The sequence below is a fragment of the Epinephelus fuscoguttatus genome, linkage group LG24 (genome assembly GCF_011397635.1).
Source record: "Epinephelus fuscoguttatus linkage group LG24, E.fuscoguttatus.final_Chr_v1".
In the NCBI taxonomy this organism is placed as follows: Eukaryota; Metazoa; Chordata; class Actinopteri; order Perciformes; family Serranidae; genus Epinephelus; species Epinephelus fuscoguttatus.
In genome coordinates this window covers 6,833,820-6,861,716 of record NC_064775.1, presented here as the reverse complement: position 1 = coordinate 6,861,716, position 27,897 = coordinate 6,833,820, and the positions used below count along the sequence as shown (strand labels likewise).

Below are 27,897 nucleotides of genomic sequence, written 5' to 3'. Positions count from 1 at the left end.
CTGACATGTGGCTCCAAAGCTACACCACAACCCCTTAACACACAACATTAAATCCCCCTTGGCTTGTAATTTGCTCTGGAGGACTTTAAACAGCTCCCGTTCTGACCTTCCCTGTAAGCTGTTACTCTCTGTCACAAAGAGGATGCTCTCAGCAAACACATCAGTATAATTTACAGCATATATTCTCCCATCTTTGTACCCTAAATAACTGAGCATAGCCAGTTTAAATATCAGTCGAGAAGTTTCTGTCGGTGGTTCCAGGTTCGGGTCCTCAGCAACCGCCGTGCTGCTGCTTGTCTATGCTACATGTTTAATTAGATTCATGTGGAGTCCCAGGTCTGTCGCTGCTATATGACCAGAATTAAAACTAGCAGTACTCACAGGGTCCTGAGGGCCAGAGTTGAGCACCGCTGTATAAGTAGATATCAAAGTGCTGTTGGATAATTGTCTTGTTCCTCTGTATCTCCAGCCATTCCTCTGGGACTGATCGTGGTTTCTGGTGACAGCGACTTAGAAACCTGCAGAGAACACATCCAGCGGCTGCAGGAGGTAAGGAGGAGAAAGGGGTGGGGGGGTATGGTTGTGTGTCACTGAATGGAAAGAAAAAGGCAGCGTCACAAAGCAAGATGAAAAAGAGAGGAAGAAAACGTCTTTTTAAAATTTGCATCAAAGCTAATTAAGGTGTGTGTTCAGTCGAGTTAAAGGAATGGTTCAGATTTTAAGTGGGGTTGTACAGTGTACTCATCCACAGTCAGCATATTACATACAGTAGGTGTCAGCTGGCATGCCCCCACTTTCAGTGCGCTGCCTCGCAGTTTGTCAAGCCTATAGACCACTCTGCTTCTCTGCTCTGCTATGCTCCCATCTTCCTCTCTAGGACTTCTGTTCTGTGCAATCCTCCATCAGGTGCTTGGGACCGCAGGTTGGTACTTGGATGCTGTGGTTGATGTGGTCTTTGTTCAGCTCAGAGGCACACGGGAAACTAACAGCTACCACTTCAAAATTTGTATTGGAAAATCTTGCAGGCATTGATCAACAGTTAGTCAGTTCTTTTTATGTTGCATTAAAGGGATGGTTCAGATTTTTTTTTAAATTTGGTTCTATGAGATACCTATCCATAGACAGTATATTATGGATGGTAGATGTCGGTCGGCACGCCCCTAGTTTGGAGAAGCAGGCTGGAGTCTGACATGGAAGCTAAGCAGTGTACTGCTGTGGATGGGGGCCAGCACCAAAATGTATTTTAGCCACCTAAAAAGTATCAGTTCAAGTGTACGCTATATTTACAATACTTCCACTGCTTTACCTTAACGTCAGACAATGATTTACAATGGGAAAATGAAGCCGTTATATCGCTCTCTTTAAAGCCAGATTCCATTGAGAAAAACAGCGATTTAACACAGCTGAACACAGGAGCTGCTGGACTACCACTGCCTTGGTTCGTTAGTTTGTTTGTGTTATTGTGTGACTTTGACATTTGAAAAAGTTAGTTCAGATTAACCAAAGTCAAACAATAACACAAACTAGCGAACTGATCGAAGCAGCGGTAGAGAAACGGCTCCTTTGTTCAGTGAGCTAAAATTGCTGTTTTTGTCAATGGAGTCTGGTGGCACTGACAAACGCATAGATGGGGAACTGATGCTGGTAATGGCTTGCCAATCGAAATGGGTAATCTGTAGAAAAGGTAAAGCAGGGAAAATACTCCCAGTATATTTTTTAGCTTTGGTGTTGAACTCCCGCCTGCTTCTCCAAACTGCCCCTTTAACAGAGCACAAACAAGCAGCACGTTCTGAAAAAGATATCCCTCACAGGAAAGGCGATATCAATAGAAGAAGGCAAATATTAATATATGGATGCAGCATCCCTTTTGTAGGGTGAAAGAAAAATCTGTCAGTAGCAAAGTTATCATTTACGCTACAGCTACCAAACCCCATGGTCATCCCATGGCTGTGCGATTTAACACTGTTTTCCCCCAAGATCTTTCTGCTACTATCTCTCTGCCACACACAACAAGCCCACTGCACATGGCTCCGAACTGCTGAGTGACCTTAGACAAGGTCAACAACATCCAGCCGCAGCAGCATTAAAGAGAGAGATTCAAGTAGGAGCGAACAGACTGCTCCGGCTTGTTTGAATTTGCTTATTTTTTTTTCAGTCCAACCATCAAAGTCATGAGAAGCTTCCTGTCTGAATACCGAAATGGATTTTGGTAGAAAGGTTACATCTGACACCAGCGCCAGTATGAGTGATTGACGGCTGAAGGAGTCTAGTTAAAGAGGGCTCTAACGGTTCCACCAGTATGACATCCAGCTTTGAGTTCCTCCACTGCACACACACATACACACACACCATACTAAACAAACAAACACCCACACGCATAAACAGAACAGATTCTGTAGTCCGCTCTAGGGGATACAAAGTACAGCATGTGGCCGGGACTACATTACTAATACATTACACAACACAGTTCGTGAACACAGATATAACCATGTTTTAAACAGGATCACAAAAAAAAACACCTTCCTCTTAGTCAGTCGAAATACGATGTACAAAACAGACATCCTACCTTTTCAGTCGCCATTAAAACAGCTTAAGTGCGATGGAGATGTGAAATGAGAACAGGAAATGTCTGATTTATTGCACACCCTCTTATCTTTTACCTGCTTCACCAAAAAATACTTGAAGTGTGCTCCCACTTAACAACTTGGGCTTGAGACACGCCACTACAGGCGCAGCCACTTCAAGAACGTGCAGCAAAACAGCATGGTGCCCATTTGGAGAGAGGCTGTGTGTGCAACCGGCTGATCAAATGTGATTAACGGAAAAACACACACAAATTAATCTCCTGTAATAAGACAGGAGATTACATAACCCACATGAACTATCACGGCTTAAGATATGAATTCCCCCTTTGCTTCCCTATCATGTTCTCCATCGCTCTCGCAGTCCAACAGCTAAGTAGCTAGCCAGACTATTCATCAGCAGCGTAAGAAGGCCTGGATAACTTTTGATCTGAGGGTCCAGTATATCTTCAAAAAAGAAAAAGATGATTAAGAATAAAGGGGCGGCAGAAGCTCAGTCCATAGGGACTTGGCTTGGGAACCCGGGGGTTGCAGGTTCAAGTCAACATGTGGACCAAGTGTGGAGTGTGGACTGGAAGTTGGAGAGGCGCCAGTTTGCTTCCTGGGCACTGCTTATTTAGTATTTCTTCTTCTTCTTCCTCTAAACGCTGTTATACTCACCAGAGAGATTCACCTGGCTGCTCATGCAACTCCATGCATGCATTTGCCGATTAGTACTTGAACAATAGAATGACCTTTATTGTAATTAAATACTGCCAATATCAGTCTTCTGTCTGCATTTGTCATTGTCCCACCGTTCCCTACCACATCTACTGGCGTCAAAACAGGGCCTCTTGCTTGATATGCTTGGCTGCCTGTGCCAAGTGTGACGCTGATGAGCAGTGCGATTCTGCCCCAAAGTTGTTCCTTTTGACTAGAGAATACTCCTCTTTCTTAATATCATTCTTTTCCAACTCACCACAGCTCTCCAGATTTACTGCCACTGTGGTAAGGATGAAAAAAGGACCTTTATCTTGTGTGTCAGATTCTAAATATCACATGAGTATTGCAGCTCGAGCCATTATAGTCCTTTCATGTTCGAACAGTCATTATGGAACATCTCCCTAATGGAGGCCTATGTTTGAAAGGCCAAAAGGCCATTACTTTAACAGATAAATGAAGCCGGCAATGTTACAGATTAGACGTCTGGACAAGGCTATATTCAGCCAAACTCAGTCCAGACAGCGGCTGGGACAGAAGTAAAATCAAGAGTTTGTCTTTTGTACTTGCTGTACTTCAGACAGCAGTAATGATTCCACAAGTGTTTAGTCAGTACAGGTCCTCCACCTTCAGAGGTGAGGGGCAGGTCAATTGTTTAACCTCTTGGTCTGAGAACAGGCCCTTCTTTTTCCTTTTTTCTGTATTTGTATTTGTGTCAAAGCTTGTATACACGACGATGAATGTCTGTGCAAAATCTGTAGGGATGTCTGCCTTATGTGAGAATACTTTAAATACCTCAGCTTTTTGAACTGTGGCTCTCTTTTCATTGCAAAGTCTAGAGCATGTACCACAACTTGTTGGTATTTTCCTCATCTTCAAATCTACCCTGTTTGTCAATGTTAGTATTTTCCTTACCAGCACAGCATGTTGCAGGATAGGTACAAACAGACTCAGTCTCATTTTAATGAGGCCTGGTCTGGTCTCTCTCACGTCTTGTGGTGCACAAAGACACATCATCAATGATGTAACCATGTGGTCACTGACTATTTTTCCAGCATCAAACTGCTGTACCCAGGCAGTTCAGTTGGAGGAGATCAGGCCCCAGCTTGAATCCAAGAGTGTGGTTCATGGATCATGCTTTTTGATCCACAGCCATCTTGATGTCTGTGATGGTAATGATGGCTCTTTTCCTTTGCATTCCTATGATACAGAGAAGCTTTAAAGCTCTGCAGAGGGACTTGGAAGCAAAGCCTCAGCAGTGAACTACAATGAGTGTATGTACATGCCATTCTCGGCTGCTGCCCTCGCCTATTAGGTTTGTGTACTTGGCTCTCTTGCTGTCAGAGGCCTCCGCCTCCAAGTTCATCCTTGAGGAACCTTCTTCACCCCTTAACAAGGCTGCCTTCCTTGCACAAACATGCTTGTTTGCCTCTGACGACTCCTATGCTATTTCAGATGGCATCTGCCCCTCCCCAAGGCTCTTCAGACAACAGCTCTGGATATGTCCCAAGGATCTTCCTCTCTGGTACAGTGGGCATGTTGTTGTTTTTGCCAGACCACAGTGGTGGAGGTTGGATGGGTCAGAGAGGATGTTGTAAATGGACCGTACTGGCTCAGCCCAGCCAAAAACAGCATACCCACTCTGCCGCTGCTTATTCCGCAGCCATGAAATTTCTTTCCTGTCCTTTGGTGCTCTTGTGGTCTTGGAAAGCTACTGAGCGTGGCATGCTGTGGCCAACTGGGTCTTGCACCCTTGACTGCTTCTAAGCCCTGACCTTGTAGCCAGCATTGAAGACTTTTATCTCTGACTAGTCTCTATCTAGCACCCCCTATCCTGGGTAACCCAGATCTCCTTTGTCAGTCTGCTAAAGGGTACCCATAGCTCTTCTTCTTCTGTAAGGTGATACTGCCCAGGATTTGGGCTTGTCGAAGCCACCTGATTCTGTTCTCTTGAACCCCAAAGACAAGCAAAGTGCCATTGGAATTGTGCAAGGTTACCATCTTGTTAGATCAAGGTCTTCAATTTTCCAGGGAGTCTTGATCAATTCACCTCAGTCAGCTATGACTTGAGGGTACAGCCAAAGAGCTCGCCAAGGCTCCTGGTTGACTTTTCTGAGACCAACAGTACCTGATACCTCCAAACAGAGTCAAGTTGACCATCATGACTCTGATGGACGGCAGCTGAACACCACACTTGGTCTGGGGCCTCCCCACTCCATCTCTGACTTGAGGACTAATGGTCAACAGGATCACTTAAAAGGTGCATCCAGTGATGAATCTCCTTCTGCAAATGCTGTATTGATGTTGTTCTAAAAGTGACTCTCAAATTGAAGCACTTCTAATAAATCAGAATCAAATTCATAATCTTGCCAGGAACAATGTGTTGAACTAGTTAACTACTTCGTAGGCTCTTCTCACCTGGGTGGCAACCCCTGACAGCAATAAGCAATAAGTAATTCTTCCTTCTGTCTGTCATCCACCCCTGCTTTCGGAATAATTAATTGATTATGCCCCTGCGCCACTGACAGCTGTGGCTCATTGTGTTTTGTCAGTCCATCTGTCCCATTCTTGTGAATGTGATGTCTCAAGAACTTAGGATATGAGGGATTTTCCTCAAATTTGGCACAAACGTCCACCTGTACTTAAGGATGAATTAGTTTTATTTGTAGTCAAAGGTCAGAGGCTTAAGTCACTGTGACCTTATGTATATCTTGTTCTCATGAATGCCGTATCTCAGGAATTCTTTGAGGGAATATCTTCAAATTTGGCACAAACATCCACCTGGACTCAAGCATGAACTGATTAGTTTTTTGGTAGGTCAAAGGCTTAAGTCACTGTTATCTCATGTTTATCTTATTCTCAGGAATGCTGTATCTCAGGAATGCTTTGAAGGGATTTCTTCGTCCAACTGGACTCAAGGATGAAGTGATTAGAATTTGGTGGTTAAAGGTTATTGTAGCGACACACAATATATTTTTGGTAATAACTCAAAAATTCAAATGCTTCCTATGATAAAATTTCACATAAATGTCCAATAGGATGAAATGATAAAGGTATAGCCAGAAGATCAAGGGTCAGCTTCTCTGTGACATCATAATGTTTGGCAAAAACACTTTTCTGGCCATTATTCAGCGTCATATCTCAGGTTGAAGATGTGGTATGTAGGTCCCTGCCCGGACAGGACTTTCAGTTCATCCTCAGATGAAAGTTCAACTTAAATGGCTTAAGCGTGGGTGCTGGGCATTCATGTCTTTTCAAGCTGTGTCATCCAGACAACTGTATTTTTTTCCACGTGGAGAAGCCATCTTTTCTCTGTGTTTGATTAGCCTTTTTCATCATGCTCTGTTGCCCTTTGCAGGTGGATAATGAACCGCCACACCTCTTTGATTTAATGCCTTTTCACTTGCTGCACATTCATGAACAGAAACACCTTAAAGATGAACCAGACTCAAAAAGGGCATGGATTGATGATATTGTGAGGAGACAAACAGAGATTAGTTTCCCTCATGTGTCTCAGCATGTTGCAGCACGATGCATGGCCTGTTGCTTGTTAATATGTGTGTGTGTGACCTTTACTTCGTGTATTGATATACTGTGTGTGTTTCAGTGTGCTTATGGTATGCTTATGGGTGAGTTTATTGTATTGTGACTTGTTGTAAAGGTGAGCTGAATTTGTCCTATGATGTAAAGGTGATTTACTCACAGGCTGTTGCGTCAGAGGAGACAAAACAGTGACTAAAAGTGAGCCTTTTATCCTTAATTATTCCTATATTTGAGTGCAGGGTTAATTAATTAGCCTCTTTGAGGCCTCAGTCTCTTCAGAAGAGGCCTGAGAACAAAACCAGCCAAATGAGAAAGATAATTCAAAGTGCAGCTTGAATGTTTGCGATTGTTCAATAACCACTTTTCACAGTCTTGTCTGTCACACGGTCAGCAGAGGACAGCATCCAACAGAAAACTTAATTATAAATGTCATAAATGAAACTCAAACAGCTCAATACTTTTGAAATTGAATAACAAAATAGAGTCACTTTTAACTCTGGTACTGCCAAGACTTCCTTTTGCTCTTTTGATTCATAATATATCTCTCTGAGTAAATGAATGTCCAATGTCAACTGCTCAAAAGAAAAGCAATTTAATTCTAATTTTATTTTATAGACTGTAGATTTTAGGGCTTTAATTAGTCCCTGTGGAGGAAAAAGTGCGACATGCAGTACGAGCTCTGTACTAAACCTTTCTCTATGTCCTTTATCACTCACAGAAGGTACGATTTGTACCAGTAATTGTACCACAGGCAATTCAGTAATTAAAAATCAGTTATGCTACAATAGGTAATGGTAATACCTAATACCACACGTTAAGCTCTTATTTAATGGCACTAATTACAAGGGTAATTAAACAGCCTATTATTACATAAAACCCATTAGCTACTGAAACAAATACAAAACAGCTCACAGAATTCTTCTGTTATGTTCTCTGTTTCTTCCCTGAATATTTCGGCTACAGTGCCTGTTTTGGTCTAAGCTAGCAAAGCATTTCTGTCTCATACCGTTACCAGACGCTGTTTAAAGCTTATTAATTAATTTGTCGAAGATGCACACCACACAATGTTGCACTGGATGACCTTGATTTTACCATTTGAACGTTCTTTAATTTCACGGTAACCAGCATTTATGTCACTTTGCATGCGAAGCCTCTGATTTGAATTGAATTTAATTGTCATTGTCAGTCAGAGAGGTAGTGAGGTGTAACCCAGTACAGTGGAACAGAATGGCAGCTCATAGGGAACAAGCTCAGCCATGTGTCAGTCTTCGTGTCTATCTCCAACAGACATGAGAAAATACTGTATTGTCACAAAACAATGGTCGAGTAGAAGCCAACGAACCTATGCCAAGGTCATCCAATACAATTCACACCCACACTCTCTTGATAGAGTAGGAGACAGAAGTCAATAGCAGAGAAAAGAATCATACATCAATAAGGCACCATCAGTGTGGTCAGGTTTGTGAAAGTTAACAATAACGCCTACACTTTATATGCCTCCACGCTGAAGGCAGCCGAAGCCAGAAACATTATGTCTTCAGGTTGTACCTCCGTCGGTCCCATTCTCGTGCATGAAATATTCCAAGAATGCCTTGAGGGAATGTCTTCAATTTTGGCACAAACGTCCACTTTGACTTAACAATGGACTAGTTAGATTTTGGTGGTCATAGGTAAATGGTCAAGATGACTGTGGCCTCATCCATCTCATTTTTGTGACTGAGATATCTCAGTCATTTTTTTTCATCGTAAGTCATTTTTATGTTTGTTTCATTTCTTCAAATTTGGCACAAACGTCCACCTGGACTCAGTGATGAACTGATGAGAATTTGATGATCAGAGGCCATGGTCACTCTGACCTTGCATCCATCTGTCCCATTCCTGTGAATATTATGCCTCAAGAACTTAGGATATGAGGGATTTTCCTCAAATTCAGCACAAACATCCACCTGCACTCAATGTTGAACTGATTAGAATGTGGTAGTCAGAGGTCATGGTCATTGTGACCTTGTATCCATCTGTCCCATTCCTGTGAATGCGATGTCTCAAGAACTTAGGATATGAGGGTTTTTCCTCAAATTTGGCACAAACATCCACCTGGACTTAAGGATGAATTAGTTTTATTGGTGGTAAAAGGTCAAAAGCTTAGGTCACTGAGACCTTATGTTTATCTTATTCTTGTGAATGCCGTATCTCAGGAATGCTTTGAGGGAATTTCTTCAAATTTGGCACAAGCGTCCACCTGGACGCAGTGGTGAACTGATGAGAATTTGATGATCAGAGGCCATGCTCACTCTGACCTTGCATCCACCTGTCCCATTCCTGTGAATGCAATGCCTCAGGAACTTAGGATATGAGGGATTTTCTTCAAATTTGGCACAAACATCCACCTGGACTTAAGGATGAATTAATGTTACTGGTGGTAAAAGGTCAAAGGCTTAAGTCACTGTGACCTTATGTTTGTCTTATTCTCGTGAATGCAGTATCTCAGGAATGCTTTGAGGGGATTTCTTCAAATTTGGCACAAACGTCCACCTGGACTCAATGATGAACTGATTAGAATGTGGTGGTCAGAGGTCATGGTCACTCTGACCTTGCATCCATCTCATGAACGCTACATCTCCATTTGGCACAAACATCCACTTGGACTCAACGATGAATTGTTTAAAATTTGGTGGTCGAAGGTCAAGGTCACCGTGACCTCACAAAACATGTTTCTGGCCATGAAGTTACACCATTGGTTGTTTGAGTGCATTCCGTAATTAATAATTTCTACTTCCTCACCTCACCTTTGTTACTGCATTATGCTGGCAATACAAACTCAACACTTCCTGTATCCCCTTCAAATTAAAAGCCTATTATTTAATGATATTTATGTAAACAGTAATGACAACATTGATAATGAACATGTCATTCTTCAGGTTATTTTACTGTAGAAGATTGCAAACACATATTTGTGTAAGTGCATTTTTGTTTGCTTGTTCTAAAGTTAGTTTTAAAGTTTACTATACTGTAATTCTTTATATTTGCTAACAACTCTCCACACGTGAAGGTCCAGTTTGTGCATGGTGTATACTTTGGACTGTGTGTATGAAATATTACAGAGTGAAAAAACTGAATCTGAAAGGGATTAATAAAGTATGTCTCTTTGACCACGTTGCGTCATATACTACTTAAGTACACTTTAAGAGCACTTCTGAGAGTACTACAGATAATTGCACATCATCATTAATTATCCAGGAATTCACACAAGCACCGCCACTGGCTCTGACTTAGCTGCAGTTTAAATCTGACAACACATCATGCAGCCATGTGCTAGGTTTGGACCAAGTCTTGTTATCATGTCTGATTTCTTTTCTTTCTGTCCTCTCTGTGGCCACGGGGGGATGTCGCTGCTGGGATGCCATACTGTCATGCTCTGTCATCCTGACACGTGCAGTGGAGGGAATAAGGTTGCTGTGCTTTTACAGTGTGCCGGCCAATGCAACCTGAATAAAGTATGGAGCTCTGCAGTCCTCTCCATGTCTATGGTTTATAAACGTGGACTTAAAACCCTTAAGGGTGGCTCCGGTATTGTCTGTTGTTTTTAAGGTCTTTATATCATTCTGTAGCTTTCTAGTCATACCGTGTTGTTGCTAACAAACCATATAGAAACAATCCAATCCACTTTATTTATATAGCACATTTTACAAATCGTCTAGTCAACAGCCAGAAAAGACTGGGCAGAAGAACACAAAACTCTCAGTCTGAATTAAAAGCCAAGGTGTAAAGGTGGGCTTTTCGACGAGATTTAAAAGATTCAAGGGTGGGGGCCGATCTGACACGGGACGAAAGTGCATTCCACAATTTAGGTGCTGCAACTGAAAAAGCACAGTCACCAATTGTGTTATAGGGACCTCAAGTTGCAGCTGGTCAGAGGAGCGCAGTGACCTTTGGGGAGTCTTGGCTTGAATAATGTCACAGAGGTACTGAGGCGCCAGACCCTGTATCGATTTGAAAGTGAACAATAAGATTTTGAAATCAACTCTGAAGCGAACAGGGAGCCAGTGGAGAGAGGCTAGAATTGGAGTGATATGGTCATACTTGCGCGTTCCGGTTAAGTAGTAGCCGCGCCGCAGCATTCTGAACCAACTGCAAACGTACAACAGAGGCCTGGTTTAAGCCAGCATAAAGTGCGTTGCAGTAGTCCAGCCGTGTGGAAATAAAAGCATGTATCACTCGTTCAAAATCATTGGAAGACAACACAGATTTAATTTGAGCAAGAACCTCAAATGATAAAAACTGGAACCACATTTATCTGCTTGTCAAATTAAAAAGCATTTTGACACCAAGATTTGAGACCATAGCTTTGACACTGGGTTGCAGGGAGCCTCGGTCTGGGGGGGGGGCACTGGTGCCACTGGGTCCGAACACTATGGCCTCTGTCTTACTCTCATTTAACAGCAAAAGGTTTTGAGCAAACCAAGCCTTAATTTCATTTAGACATCCAACAAGAGGTGCTGTTACTGGCCTTTTTCAGGGGCATGTCAATTTGGGAATCATCTGCGTAGAGATGGTAGGAGACGCCATGTTTTTAAAAATGAATCCTTGGGGGAGAAGGTAAAGGGAAAAGAGAATGCACAAACAATCTTGGTAAGTTCTTGGTAACTACCGACAGTGAGACGTGCCAAGCAATAAAACAGAAAATTAGAACTTTGGATGTTTATGCACGAAGGCATCGGGCCAGTTTTACACCAGTTTCTGTCCCTAAATTCTTATATTCATTTGCAACTTCAGTACAGTCACCATTGATATTTACTTGTTCTTTCTGCTCGCTCTGAAATAAAAAATCATTTCCTCAGATTTATTGGTATTTAGCTGAGGAAAACTGGCCTGTAACCAGTCAACAAACTCCTCCACACATCCACACTACAAGTCTGTTACTGGCACATTTAACATGGACAGTATCAGATGAGTTTCTACATTCGTCGGTGTTAAGTTGGTCTTTAAATACCAGGAAAAGATATGTCCATATTGCCCATCTCAGTCTGAGTATTGGTATTTCCTGCCACATTGACATGCCCACATGTTGAAGACCTTGTGAATGGTAAACATGGCCGTGTAATCCAGTTTAATCCAGCAGAGCTTTGTTTACTGTGCTTGTCTTAATTCCTCAACCCTCGAAAAGGAGAATGTGTTTCTGCTTCCAAGATGCCTCATACACCACTTGAAAACCAGAGGTAATCCCATTACTTAAGTGCATGTAAATGCAGTAAAAGATCTCTTGAACATGCTGCATTTAGGCAGCCACTGTGGATGAGAGGACCGTGTTCTGTTCTCCGTGTGTGGATGTCACGTACCCATCCTTCAATTCACAATGAGCTTTTCATCTTCCCTCTTCAGGAGCAAGCGGAGCAACACTAACTCTGTAAATGTTATTTTTAACAACACTTTCTGGTTTTATATAGGTTAGATCACTAACACTGAGAAGACAGCTCATGTGTTGTTGTCAGACTTTGTGTTGCATAGCAACCAGATGATGTAACACTTGTTTTAGCGTTTGATCTCCTGCTCTCTGGTGATGCTCGCTGGTGCAGTTTGTGAAAGGATCTCTGGTACAGACCCAACATGGTAAACCTTGTTGCTCTTGTTGCAGTATGTATCAGTACACGTGTGAACAAACATTACTGTTTTTCACTATCAAACATCAAGACAATCAGCCTTAACATTTGAAACATCTGTCATCAGAATAATATGGAAGCTGAGAACGGCCATGCTCCCAATTATTTTTATTGCTGTTATCTCGAGACAGCAAATTAATTATTTCATTATCTCGAGAAACAAGCTTTGTCATCCCATGGTGACGAGATAATCAACCATTTACCAGGCGAAAACAAAAGTATTTTTGGTACCTCAACATAACGAGACAACAAGATGAAAACTAATAACAAAACAGTTGTTTCCTCTCATTAGGCCACTTATAATGTTTATCAGCGATCAGGAGTGCCAACTGTAGCAACTGACTTAAGATCACAGTCAGGTGAACCCTGCCAATTGCGTCCAGTGCATGCCAAACACACTTTTGCTAATTCTGTGGCCAGGCACTTGGGCTGGCATCAGAAAGAATGCATTGTCAGTGGACACATTAGAGGCTGTGACAATCATGGCTTATCACATTCACTGCTTTCACCACCTTTATTTTCATTTTTAGAGTTGTGAAGAATTGATTTTTGCGAACACTGCCATTTAACCGGGTGTGAAACTAGGTTAAAGTTTACCACTAGATTACATGGTATTGGATCACTGCATGGATTGTGTATTTGCTGATACCTGATCCAGCATTTTAAGGTGCTGACACACCAAACCGACATCAAAGAACTAGCGGCGATGAAAGCAAACTGTTGCGTCGTCTACGTCGCCTCACGTCGCCCTGTGTCAGTTGCATTTGAACACACTACACGGACTACATCCGACGGCCAGGTGTTCTGCACCTGCGTGAGAGAGAGCGGAGTGACAGAGTGGTACATCCTGTCAGCCGAGGGGTTTCTTATCTGCGCAACCGAGCACTGCAGCACCTCTACGGACTATTACATCCAGACGGTCCCGGTGTTTCCTCCGCAGGCTCCACTTCACTCAGCTGCCCGATAAACCCGCTGCTTCTTCCCACTTTAACCTGAATAACAAACCAGGGCTCAGTGCTCCGGTTGGATCCAAACGGAGAGCCGGGGCTAGCTGGGAGGCTAGTGGAGGCTAACTGGCTGTGCTTCCCTCTGTCATGCTCCCAGCTAGCTCCGGTTTGTTATTCAGGTTAAAGTGGGAGAGGCAGCGGATCTGTTGGGCAGCTGAGTGAAGTGGAGCCTGAGGAGGCAGATTCGCTACAGGGGGCGAGGGAATAAAACCTAAACAGCCAATCAGAGTGATCTCTCTCACCGACTAGCTCCGCCGCCAATTCAACATGCTCAATCGGCCGAAAAGCCGCCGACGCCGAACGGCCGATGGTGCGGGACACACCGCAAAAACTAGGCTGACAGAAGCATTTCCGAAACTGGTATTGGTATTGGAACAACTCACTCCAAAGTTGTTGAATGTTTGCCTTTGGGCAGTGACTTCTGGCGTCAGACAATGACGCAAAAGTCATCCTTTTACATTAAAGGAAAAAACTTCAATTTGAGGTGTGGCATCGACGTAGTGCAGATATTTTGAAAGAGACTGTATGCAAACTGGACATTTCCTGTGTTAACAGAAGTGTGTTTTGACGAAAGACAATGCTTGTAACAGGCAGAACTTGACACGTTGTCCCAGAACAGAAAAACCAATGCACCCAGGGTACCTGGCGCGTCATATCTCGACGTAGAAAGTCCATGACCAAACGTTGATATCTGACGAGGTCGGAGTGAGAATGTGTTGTCATGACGGAAGCCCTATGAATAAAGGTGGTGAAGGCAGTGAATGTGATAAGCCATGATTGTCACAGCCTCTAATGCATCTACCAACAATACAATACATTATTTCTGATCCCCCGTAACGAAATAATTAACTTCTGACCTCCAGATAATGGCATCAGAAAACTAATTGGATAGGGTATTCTGTGTGGGTCCAGCACACCCCAGACACATGTAAAGACACTCTGGTCTAAATTTACATACAGGTATTAAAGTGCAACTCATTCCTTTTGTGCTTGTGCTACCAAAAAATGAGGGCTGACCCGAATGCGTCCAAGCTCAAAGCTTTGATCATTGCTTTTTTTCTATACCATTACCCTAAAAATCCCAAATAGCCTATAAATTAATAATCCAAAATTATTCATTATGCATCATCATTAATTATTAAATATTCCAAGACAAGGACATTTAAACTTTTTTACGGGCCTAGTTTTGTAACTTCGATAGTTTGACCACTCGCGGCAGGCTTACACAGATGCTGGCAGCATCTTGCCTTTAATTTCATTCATACTTCACTGATTTTTAACACCACGTATAGAACATATATATGTCATATGTCTTCAGGTGTTAGATTTATTAGGATTAGTGTTGGAGAATTTGAGAAGAAGAGAGTCGATCTCACTGCTGGTACCTGGAGCAAGAGGCAAACTGCACTTCCAGGCCGATGCTCCTGTTTGATAAACACACACGACTCCAGGCGCACAATGAATCAGAAACGAAGCTCACTACATCTGACCGAAACAGAGAAAGAACTCGGCAACTTTATGTGTAAGGAGGTAAACTGGAGTGAACGGAGAAGCGACGGGAGAAGAAAGAAGGTGAAGAGAGGAGTCAGTCAGTCAAACGTGTTCAGCGTTTGATTCCGTGTTTGTAGGCTTGCTGTAAAAGCCTGCGGGCGTTTTACTCGGCTCGAGACTGCTGCTGAAGTCGACAGCAGGATTAGATAAGTACAGACAAACGCAGAGCAGGAGAGTAGGAGTGTTTACTTCAGCCAGCCTTTCTGTCACAGTCTGCATGAAAGGTTTGCAGTTTGAAAGGAAAACAACTTTACTTTCTTAGGCTTGTTTTACTCCTGTCACGTCTGCTGGAAGGTGACTTTTTAAATTCAGTGACTTCTCTGCAGTGCTGAACTGAAATTGTTTTGTACTGTGTTGTGGCTGCCAAAACAGCATTGATTATTAATTCGACCAGTTTTATGCTTAAAGAAAATCACTATTTTTAATAGTTTTATCCCAGTCACAATCAAAAAGCCTTTTCCACAGCTTAAGACCACTGATGGCACCCGAATCACATCAGAGTTCTCAGTGGAATTGTTTTCTTCTTTTTGTCATGCTTTTTAAATCTTATGTCTTCGAAGCATTTTCAGGTTACAGCTGTCACCATCTTTGTTTTTGTCTGACCTTTTTATAAATGTCAGCATGCTGTCTGCTCAGCTGCTTTGTTGCTGCTCCTTGTCTAATTCTCGCTGGATCGCAGATGAATTAAGTCCATAAATCAGTTTCTTACAAGAACCAGTAACATCAGATAACATGACTGACTGAGACAGAATGCTGTTGAATACAGGATTCTTCTAATTAGCAGTAGCAGATATATCAACTTCTGAACAAGAGATTTATTGGCCCGTGGAGGGAACTGTTTTACTAATTATGACTTTTCTGTTTGAACTAGGTTGGATGTCCATTTGTCCTTCTATTATATTGTTTAGGTTTTATTGGTTGAACAAATATAAAACATTTCGTCATAGTTCTCATTTTGAAATGTTACTTTTTAGTCAACTTTATTTCCATTTGCAGTATTATATTTGGGGATATGGCTCTGTTCTGGGGCTCCTCTGCTTTACCTTGGGCCTACACAGAAAGCCTAAGGTGAAGAGAGCACACCTCTCTGCCCTTCCACATGCATACATGGAAAGCCTCATGGCAGAGAGAGCACACCTCCCTGCCCTTCCATGTGCATATGCCTAAAGCCTGAAGCAGAGAGCGCAGACCTCCCTGCCCTTCCATGCGCCTACATATGAAGCTTAAGGCAGGGAGAGCAGCAGCAAAGGCCCCGGAGAACAGAACAGAGCAGCATCAGTGACAAACAGAAATGACATTTATAGGTCAGACACAACATGAAAAGGAGGAGCTGGGTCATGGTGGTCATGGTGAGGAAAAGATTGTGTTGTGGCTTAAAATGCCCACGTTTGGTTGTACAAGACCAGCTGGAAACGCAGCAGCAAGTAATTAAAAAGAACACCCATGTTGAGGGGTTTGAATGCCACAGAAATCCCGCTGGTAACACAATGACAGGCTGTGAAAAAACACCTACAAGAAAAAAAACAACACTCAACTGAAAACGTGTGTTGTGCAGCTACTAGGGCTGTCAAATGATACATTTTTAAAGTTGTGATTAATCGCAGAATTTCAATACTTCATTGCAATTAATCACATTATTAATTGCATGTTTAAATGTTCTATAATTTTGCATTTCAAAACAGTTCTGAAGTCCTTTTTAGAGCAGTAGCTACCCGAGTGTTTTCATTCTGAATACAGCGTTTGCACTTTTCAGTTCGAGTTTAGCTGCTTTCTCTGATTCATGCAGTTCGTGTTTGCGTGGAAGTATTGCCCCCCACAGCTGTGAGGCATATGACTGGTCACAACATGGCAACCCAAGTCTTCCATAATGCGTTATATTCAGACCCTAATCACGTTGCAGTAACGGGTCAACGCTGACAGCGCTAGTAGCAACTGAACAACCGCTATTGTTTTTTGTCTCAAGCAGTGGTCTGTAAGTTGGTAGCCATTTCGCCTAGATGTCACACCATCCACCATCTCCTCCACCTTCCAGTGGCAAAGTCAGCTCGTACACATGTCGCAGCATAACAAGAAATGGGGCTGTTAAATAGCTGATGACGAATTCTAGACATACTAGTCAGTGTAGCAGGGGTCTTCTATCCAAGTGGTTCCCAATTGGTGAATTCTGAAAAGGCCGCAAGTACCCTGAATTTCCAGCACAGAGCTTTTATTCTGAAAAGCTGTAGAAAGAGTGACTATCAGACAGCTACTTGACAAAGACGGCAAACTAGCTCAACAACATGGCCAAGTATGACGCTAAATATATTGAGCTGTGGGACCTCAAACTAATGACGAAAGAGATATCTGGACCCTGTGGCTGCACCAGTTGGGAACCATTGTTCTATCTATCTATTACCCTGTAAACCACTACTGACATGTATTTCATAGAGTGATCATGTTTAAACCGGGCTACCCAACACTAAGCATCTTCCTAATGAATCCTGAAGTTGATTCAACACCTCTCTAAAACAGCTTCAACAAACACTGAACATGATGATGATGATTCATGAAGGAGGTATCACTGCAGAGTTGTTGGATCGGACTGCAGTAGTTTTAGCTACAAGGACAAAACAAAGCTGATCCAAAGTTTTTTTTACAGGACATAAAGAAAGAAGTAAAAAACATGCAGGATGTAACACATGGCCTCAGACAAATGCAGGGATAACGAAACGTCAGGCACAGTTAGAATAAAAGTTTACTCTAAGTTGAAAACATCAATAGACAGAGAAGAACAAATTTAAGGAGGGAGATGTCACAGTTGTGGGGCCTCTGCTGAGAAAGCTCTATTACCACAACATTTAGTCCTTGATCTGTGGACAGACAGGAGTCTTTGGTTGGAGGATCTAAGGTGTCTGACAGTGTAGCACAGGGGCGGGAGTTCACAGATAGAAGCAGGGCTAAGACCATTTAGTGCTGTGTAAACAAAGAACAAGGTTTTAAACTTCAGTCTTCAGCTAACAGGGAGCCAGAGCGGAGAGGCAGGAATCTCAGTAATGGTGTCTGTTTTTTGATCTTGTTAAAAATCTTGCTGCAGCTTTCTGAGCTAATTGGAGATGGGATGAAGAAAACGTCTGGTGATACCAAAATACAAAAAGTTGCAGTAATGAGGCGAGTCAATATGAAGGTGTTGGCAAGTTTCTCCAGGTCACAGACAGAATTCTCCTGTGTTTTCCAGCAGTAAATATCTGATAGACCAGTTTATTAAACGTTGTTCCTGAATCAAATATGACTCCCAATTTGTTTGCATATGTTTTAATGTAAGATGATGATGTCACTGATTGTAAAAACTAATATACAGAGCCACCATGATGGCACCCATTGTTTTGAAGCCTGTAGTTTGGCATTTTGGCCGTTGCCATCTTGAATTTTTGGAGCCAGAAGTGACCATATTTTGACAAGGAGGTGGAGATAACGCTAGCTGCTAGCTTAGTTAGCACAGTTCCTTTACAGCCATGGTTAACTGTGATAATACTAATGCTAGTTTTGACTAGCAAAATGGAATGGGATGGTCAAATGGCGGTGCTATCTAACAGTCAAGGTTTACATACAGTACAAATCACTGGCACAAAGTTTTGCTTGTAACATATTAATTAAAAATTGCACTGTTTTTGAGATCCGACACAGTATCACAAAGCATAAAGTCATGATACTCCAGTGTATCGATATTATCTTACACTTCTACTTTGCTGTGGCCATGTATGTTTTGCCGAACAGGAAATGTCTGCTGTTAGCTGACCGTTTGTCCACTTGTTTACCATCTGTAAATGGAAACACATTAGTTCCACTTGCGTAGTTCCTGGTGCGTGCCTGCAAACTGTATGATAGTCCTGCCATTGTTAGTTGAACGGAAAAAATGCAAGGTGATCTTGCTTGAATAACCAATATTGTGTGGCGGTAGTATGTTGTTGTTCTGTTCCCGGGAGTTTTTGAGGCATGCTCTCCCTGCCTTGGGCTTTCCATGTAGGCACATGGAAGGGCAGGGAGGTTTGCGTTCTCTGCCTCAGGCTTTAGTCATATGCACATGGAAGGGCAGAGAGGTGTGCTCTCTCTGAACTCTGGTAGATAAACGATTGGCCCCTGGGCTGAACTATGGGCATGCTTTTCGTACAGGGTCTTTAAGTGCAGTTCTATTGACCAGTAATTAATAAGAATCATCAAAATTCTTGGTCTTCATACACACAGAGAATATAAAATAATGGACATAGAAACCGTGATGTCACCCATTGGTTTGTGGACTCCCTTTTAAGCGCTGTCTTTGGCAATTTGGCTGGCGCCTTCTTGGATTTTCGGAGCCAGAAGTGACCATATTTGGACAAGAGGGTTGAGCTAGCTGCTCATCACAATTCTAGCTATTGGCTTGATTAGCAAGGTGCATTTACAGCCATAATTAACTGTGATAATGCTAATGCTAGTAAAAAAAGGATTAAAACTATTCAAACAAATTGCACTTAGTGGAAAAACTGAACATCTGACTCCTTAGAGGGACTTTTATTGCAACTAAATGCTGCACAGGACTTTTTAGACAACCAAAACATTACAATTAACTTTCATGAATGGAACAACCACCGAAACAAGGACACCTACAACTTTAATCTGTGATTCTGGGGTTACGCCATGGTTACGTTACCTAACCAACTTTGTCGCCGTGGTAGGGACATATTATCAGACGACACCCACTTGTTACTCAAAGCCACCTCATCCTTAATTAAATATAACTTTGAGAATTATTAACATTTAAATGGGTGAGTTATATAAAAATTTACCCCTGTACAGTTCTTATGAAAGTTGAAATTAGCTATAGAAACCAAAATGTTTTTGTACCGGGCTGTAAACATGTTTATTTCTGCTGTAAAATTAAGCATTTTAACATGGGGGTCTATGGGGATTGACTCAGTCTTGGAGCCAGCCTCAAGTGGCCATTAGAGGAACTGCAGGTTTTGGCACAATTTGACTTCATTTTTTTCAGCCCTGCAGATTGCTGCTTGGGATAAACTGAGTTGTTCAGCTTGAACACTTCTAACTGATTTATTCTGGGGTCTGTTGTATGGTCAAAAATGTGCACCTTTCAACCCCTCATCATGACCTCCCTGATCTGAGTTGATCAGAGGTCAAACTCTATTTGAATATAGCACCTTTAATTCAGCATTTTTGCTTCTTTCTGCTCACTGATGTGCTGCCTGTGCTTTGGAGAAACACTCCGAAACTGAACTGTAATTGGTAATTATGTAATGTGTTCATGTGGAACAACACTACAAACAGGAGTCTTTGCTAACGGCAACAGTCAGAGATAAACCTCCAACACAGGTTCAACACATTCAGTGAACCATCATACGCATTGTGACTTTTGTATGAAAGGTTTTATCAGATCATCGTAGTTATGAAGCAGCAAAGGAAGGCAAATGTGCGTGCCGTTAAAAATCGAGATATTTTTGGGTGATCTAGCACAATGGCAGAATATAAATAGATCAAAGGAGCAGAGCGCAGAATCATTATTTCAAAGATTATGGCTCTGTGGTCAGACAGACATCACAAGTTGGCAGAGAGAGGCACAGAGGAGAAGAGAGAGCTCTGACCTCTGACGGATTACTGCAGGCTAAATGACAAACTAAGTTCATAAAATCACCAGTCAGGACTAAAGAGGAGCAGTGAATGGGGTGTCAGGAGGAGCCGGGAATGGAGCTGCCATCCCTGTGATTAGTGGATGACCTGCTCTACCTTGCTGGATACCTTATGCAAGTATGTCCATGCCCTCTGCTATGAGCTCTACATTTCTGTGCCTTGTTCTTTCATTCCTTCATCCACCTTCTTGGAAAGGTCAGCGTTACTTGCTCATTTCCAAAAACTTGTTAATATCCAAGTCTTTCATAATGTTTGAAAGTAGGTGTGTTTCTCCTTCTGACTAGAAAGGTTAGCTTTTCTCTACGGTGTGCATCTCTGCTATACATCAGCCTTGCAAACTTGTTTTGAACAAGGTATCCATGACAATGCTCAAAATCCAAATGAAATATGATGTATCGGATTCAGAGTATTGTCATATTCGGAATAATAGTAGATCTGTAGGGATCTGTTCAACTGATTTATACGAAGGCAAGGCAGGTATAGAGGTATGAATCTCTGATCTTTGAAGTCCATGAGGGTGGTACCTTGTTTGTTCGTCCTATTGTCCAATCAGCCGAAACATTAAAACCACTGACAGGTGAAGTGAATAACTTTGATTGTTCTGGCATTCATGTGGATACCACCTGACATGTTCCACCCACCCAAACACCGTTGCAGACCAAGTACCCCCCCTCATGGCAACAGTACTCCCCAATGGCAGTGATGGCCCGTGGAGCGTGACAAAAAGCTCAAGGTGTCGACCTGGCTTCTAAATTTCCCAGGTCTCAATCTGCTCAAGGATTCTTGTGATGTGCCGGTACCCCAGATGTACCCCTAATCCAAGGTGGGGCCTCCTTGGATCAGACTTGACCCTTGACACAGGATCTCTGGGAGTGTCCTGCTGTGTCTGGCACCAGTGCGTTGGCGGCAGATCCATTTAGTCCAGTGGGTTGTGAGGTGGGTTAATGGCATGTGCCACAGATGCTCATTCAGATTGGGCCAGGTTGACACTTTGAGGTCTTTGTCACATTCCTTGGGCCATTCCTGAGCGATGTTTGCAGTGTGGCATGGTGCATTATCCTGCTGAGGGGGGTATTTGGTCTGCGACGGTGCTGGAGTGGGTGGAACATGTCAGGTGGTATCCACATGAATGCCAGAACCAAAGGTTTCCCAGCAGAACAATCAAAGTTATTCACCTGTCAGTGGCTTTAATGTTTTGGCTGATCGGTGCATATTCACCATAGAAAGGATGGGATTGCCCTCCCTTTCCTCAGCGGTCCCCAAGCCATATCTAGGTCTCTTAAACAAAGCAGCCAAACCTTCTGTTCCACCCACCCATCTCTTCTTCTCTTCTGCTCTTGGAGCTGCTCTGTCAGCTTGTTAGTTTTTCTATTAACACTATTAACAATTACTGTAAACAAAAACTCTCGTTCCACCGCCAGCCACTTTCCATCTGCTCTGCAATCTAACTCCTCTGTCTGTTTGTCTTTCAGGAGGAGGCCGCCAAGAGTCTTTCCTCACAAAGATTATCTCCAAAGTGGTGTTTCCTTGACTGTAAGTACACCCCATTGTTCATACTCCTTCCTGATCCATTTTTCCACTACCTGGACTCCCCACTTGTGCCGTCAACATTTTTTCCACATGTGCATAAAGTACAGACAAAAATAGCACAAATGTACTTACTCAAGATGAGTGTGCTTGCATGTGGTTTGTATTTCTACTGAAACAGGATCGGTCAGTTTTTGATGTAACGGAATGAAGTCTCTGTATCAAATAGTGAAATACGCACTGCAGAGCGATGTATGCTATACTGTCTATGCTTTATCTCTCTAAAAGAATAGGAAGCTTTTGTTTTCAGCTTCAAATAAGTGCTAATGTATTCCTATCTGTAGTTATATCAGAACAGTTCTTTTAATCATGACCAAGTTCACTGAGCCTCAATTAGCCTGACTTCAAATCATCACTTTCTGGAACAGGCTTAGACTGCCAGCTGACGCTATTATCCCAATTTTATTTGAACTTTCTCTGTGATGTTTTGTTGCGTCAGCTTGTAAAAGTCAGAACACTCATTAGATTTATTATTACTGCAGTCAGTTTAATCTATCATGCATTATATCATATATTCGTGTGGCCCTGTCTCATGCCTGGACCGTGTGTCAAAATCTGTTTCAAAAATCATTGCTACTTCAGTTTCTACTGTGTTCACTGTACGTTGTGCATTTCAACCTTTATAATGTGCTTCCAATGGAAAAAGGACTGTACACAGACATTTTCAGGGACTGGTGCTCAAGCACCTCTTATAATGGGGTTTGGACACAATTGTCCCTCTGTCCTCTACCACCGAAACTGGTCTGCAGTTCATTGCAATCCATTTTGCAAGGGAGTTCGTCAGTAGGTCTCAGGTAGACTCAGTTTGCTTCTGAACACCTGGGGCCGGTTGCACAAAGCACCTTAATTGAAGATTTCCCTTTAAATCTGAGTTAAGGTTTCCTTTAAATAAAATCAGTTGTACAAAACATCCTTAGGTCTTCTCCTTAAGATTCCCTTGGTCTTATACTTAAGGAATTGCTTTGAGTTCATTGAGCCTTTGCACAGAGGATCCTAGCAACCAAAGTTAGGGGAAAAACACAAGGTACCTCTGACTGCGTCTCAACTGCTACATGGTTGAGTTCATGGTGATAGCAGTGGATAAAGATAAAATGAATGCATCCTGAGAAGAGTGTTCTGTGACGGGGAGAACCCGATAGACACCCTTAATGATTGATTTTGCACTATAAATTTGTCCAGTGGTCAGTTTATGATTTGTCTCAACATCTTAAGTTGGATCACTCAAATTTCCTATGCTGTGCTCTTCCAGCCCTGTTACAATTAGGGATTGCACTATGGTTTTATGCAACAGAATCTTCTCAAGCAGTTATTGGCGAGACATTTAATGTACACAAGTCAGTGGTGTGCCATGTTATTCATCAGGTCTCAAATGTCCTCACTTGTCTGTGAACACTGTGGTGAAGTTCCTGTCCAAACGTTGCAGTTTTCTCCCACTTTCCTTGCTTCATGTTGCTGTTACTTTCGGAACAAATTTACTTTTCAGTATCTTCTTTTTTTAATTGAATTCCTCTAGAAGTATGATTGATCCTTGATCCTCCCTAGCCTGGGCTATCACAAGCACACGTACAAGGGTACAAGGGTCTCTATGGAAACTGTAGAATTTTCCTGCTGTAAAATCTCTTTAGTCATTTTCTCAGTTAAGGAAAAACTAAACCTTAAGTGTCGTACTTAGAGTGTGGAGAAAAAGAAAAAGAAATGAAATTAAAAAAACGCCTTGGAAGAAGGGCACTTGTCCAGTCAGAATCCAAAAGGCCAGGTGCTTGAGCACCACCTGAGGTCTATGTGTGCACGCGCCTGAGCAGAAGTGATGGGTGACCAAACCCAAGAGTTAATATGCAGCTAATACGAGGATTCAGAAGTCTGAGTTAGACAAATTAAGCGTGTATCTTCCAATGTGACAGTATTTTAGTTTGTCCTCTCCTTGGTTCCCTTGACAATGTTTCCTTGCTGAGCTGCAGTTGAAGGATAGAAACATAGAAACACAAAGAGGGACTTTTGTACAAAAAATACTTTCACCTTGGAAGGTACCTGTTTTGACAAACATGGCTAACTCATTCTGCTGAAGCCTCAAACTAACTTCATAAACTTTTTTTTTTTGCCGAAATCTTCTATTGGATGCATGAAGACGGAGATCTGTTCTGTATGTGACATTCAGAGCTTTAATACAGCAGCAAACCATTATTGTCCATGTAAAGATATAGTGGATCAATGGTGTCCTGAGCAGAGACTGAAGTCATGCTACCTCTATGTGTGTTGTAATCAGACGTCTACTATGACACACGACGCGAGATGAAACATTGGATTATCGCGTACAACACCATACATCGCTGCGTCGGGCTATAATCGGGCTGATATCGTGTGTAGTCTAGAACTAAAATGTAGTCCGATTATAAGATTATGTTTTATCACTGAAATTTGAATCACAGTCGACATACGCCTGTCAGTGTTTTTGAGGCGTTTTCTTTTGAAGGACCATTTAAATGACAGTGCTCGCCTCCCCACATGTAGATATTCCTACAAAACAAGTTCATCCCAACACTGTTGCATCGCTGCATCCTGGGTTTAGTGCTGCTCAAGACGACTGTGATTGGTTTAAAGAAACAAAAACAAATCGGCACGTTTTTTTCCTCCCATAGCAGAAAGATAATCTGTGATTCCAGACCTTTCTCTCGCACTGACAGAGTGCTGTGCTGAGAGCTCTGGCTACACAAGTCTGCTTCTAATAAGATATTAATAAGTGTCACAAATGAGAAATATACATCGATAAGCTCATGCTTGCAGACGTGCGTACAGTCATAAATATGTGTTAAGCTGACAGAATAATCAGTCAATGACATCACAATAGCACAGTCTCTGCATCAAATATGAATTCACAGTTATTCGCCAACGTCTTGCGTGACAGTTGTTGAAACTGATTGATTTCTGGTTTAAAACTCAACACAGCAGTTGTAAGAGAAAAAAAAAAAGACTTTTCATTTAAAGGTTATCGTTAATGGAATGTGTGCACACACAAACCTGTGAGATGCAAACAGATTTCTGAGTCGGTAGTTTCTCAAAATAACATAAATCACAGTTCCATCGGATTCTGTTTATTGGTGAATGTCATGAATATTAATCCCATACAGCAGCGGCTTCCCAAAAGTATCACAGAGGAAAAGCATTCGTCTTACACAATGTTATACATGCACGCATGCACACATGCACACCTCTGTTTGTGTGGAGTCCTGGTGGAATTTAGCCAAGAACAAAGAAAGATACAACAGCGAGCTGAATGAGAGAGAGAGAGAAGGGAGAGGTGTTTGAAGAGGACAGAGGAAATGTGTAGGTGGTTAGCAGGTGATCTTGTCGTCTGATGGATAAACTCAAAGAAGCATCAATAAACCTACAGTACACAATTATACTTCCTGATCAGGCGTTTAGCTTGGGAGCTCTCTGAGTCCTTTGATACTAATGATCTGCCTGAACCAGTCCTAATCTAATATTCAGATGTGTCTACATAGTACAGCTGCACGGTGCAAACTTAGCCCCATTTCTCATGTCTGTACAGTATCAAATTAAGGCAAAATATCGAAAAAGGAAAATCCGCAATCAGCCGATAAGGCTGTTACTGCAGCTGTGGACAAAAGATTTAGGGCTCATTAATTCTCCCTTTATGTATGAAAGTCAGTTTCAAATGTAAACTTCACTGCCCTTCCATGTGTCCTTTATACAAGGCGGCAGCGGAGGAAGTCGTGATATTGTAACCTTAAATGGACGTAGCATTGTAGATGTGGTCTGTGCGGCCATTGTATACATCCTGACATGGTCGTATCTTGTTTAAACTAAGCTACACTGCCCCCACAATGTCTGGTGGTACTGCTCTGGTTCATCTGTATCCGTAAGCTTTCAGAAGCTTCCTGTTTCCGGTAAAACATGGAAATTTGAAGACAGCTACCCTGTTCCACGAAAACTCACAAACTTAAAAGCATCATCAAGGTCTTGAGGCTTTTCTAGACAAATTTGAGTTGGATCCGGTCAACTTGCTTGGAGGAAGACATCAAAGTATAAACCATGTCATTTTTTGTTGCCAGTAGGTGTCACTCTGACCATGACTAAATATCAGCACTTAGATCTCTTCAGACCGGGACATGTGAAGTTTGGGGCAGATTTGACCATTTACAGACATGTTATAAACCGCTTCCTGTTTCATGGTCAAACATCGAATTTGACACCTTGCCACAGCCAAACCATTGGACGAAGACTTGAAAGCTTCGCAATTTAGCATCGCCAACATCTTGAGTACTGCTCAAATTTGAAGATGATTGGCTTAAATCTCTCGGCCCAAGAAACGAGACACATAAAATATCAAATTTTTCACCTGTTCTGATGCGTGTGGAAACATTTCATGAGTCTTAAATACCTTTAGTCCATGAGATTTATTTCCTGACATAAAAAAAAGTAGGGTACTCATATCGGTCGGTGTTCCGGCCCAAGGTAGTGGAAACGACTAGGCCTATAGCGATATGTCTGGTATTGATCCACAATTATTGGTGTCAGTTAAGGTTTTAGTTCTGTATCCTTCAGCGCAAGTGCTTGTTGGATTGTTTGTGTCTGAAGGCTCCTTTCAACAGTGGGAACATGTTGGAAAGTTGGGTCTGAAAATGTGCAGTCATCTCATGTACAGTTTAACAGAGTGAATTGTACTAGCCTTTTGGCTAGAACCTTTTTAGTGACAAGATAATTGATTAACACTGTCTCTCGCTTTTGTCTCTTAAGCTACAACAGCAGATCGTTTCTACAGGATAGACAGAGCACAGGTGAGTCTATCCCAACTTGCTTCACCTCACTTCCACAGATAATATTTCTCTCTCACTGCCTCTCTCTGCGTCTGACTGGTGATCAGCTTATGTCTTCTGGGTAGAATTATCTGTAAATATAAACAGATTAAAACGACTTTTTGTTTACTTGAAAACGCGGAGGAGTTAGGGGACTTTTTGCAACTGTGAGTCATGCCTGCAGCCCTCCCCACCGTCAGCATAGGGCCAAAACAACCTACCTCCAAGAAGATATGCCAGCTCATCTCAAGGCCCACATTACCGTGCAGCAGTGGAAGCAGATGTCCACTGTTTCATTAGCATGAACAGGATTTGGTTTCATGCCAGCTGCTTAATTATTCCCATTGGTTGGGTAGTACTTGGCATATTTGGCATATCAGCCTGACAAGTGGTTCACACACCACAGGTACAGTGGCTCCTATTGCTGCATTTGGTTACTCTGTCTCGTTAATATTCGGTGTCACTATCAAGAGGCAGGGTGCTAGACTTCCTGAGATACTATACCAATCAAACAGTTTATGAGACAATGGGCCCCAGGGCGCAGATATAAGGCCTCACCACCTCTCCTACACACAGACCTGGTGGTGGTTTGGCTCTTTATAATCTTGTTTACGTCTTTTTTGTAGTCACTATGCATCTTTACTCTGTTGTACTTTTGTGTGTGATCATTTTGTGTCTACTTGTAGTTGTTTTGTGCTTCTTTGAGGTCATTTTATGTCTTTTTGGTCAGTTTGGTCATTTTATTTGTTTTTCCGTCAGATTTTTGTGTATTTTTTGGTCATTTGATATAAGGCCTCAC

At 42.3% G+C, this 27,897-nt stretch overlaps 1 protein-coding gene across 7 annotated transcripts in view; it reads left to right on the top strand.

Annotated features, from left to right (window-relative positions):
• The window catches only part of LOC125885077 (diacylglycerol kinase zeta-like), a 152,547-nt gene that overhangs the window by 76,188 nt on the left and 48,462 nt on the right, over positions 1-27,897 (top strand). For all 7 annotated transcript variants that reach the window (XR_007448804.1, XM_049570506.1, XM_049570507.1 and 4 more), the window contains 3 exons: positions 470-549; positions 22,170-22,230; positions 27,040-27,080. Coding sequence is in view for 6 of the 7 variants with exons in the window: in XM_049570506.1 (XP_049426463.1) it covers positions 470-549; positions 22,170-22,230; positions 27,040-27,080 (182 nt within the window). In the remaining variant the exon portion in view is untranslated. The remainder of the gene's footprint in view (positions 1-469; positions 550-22,169; positions 22,231-27,039; positions 27,081-27,897) is intronic.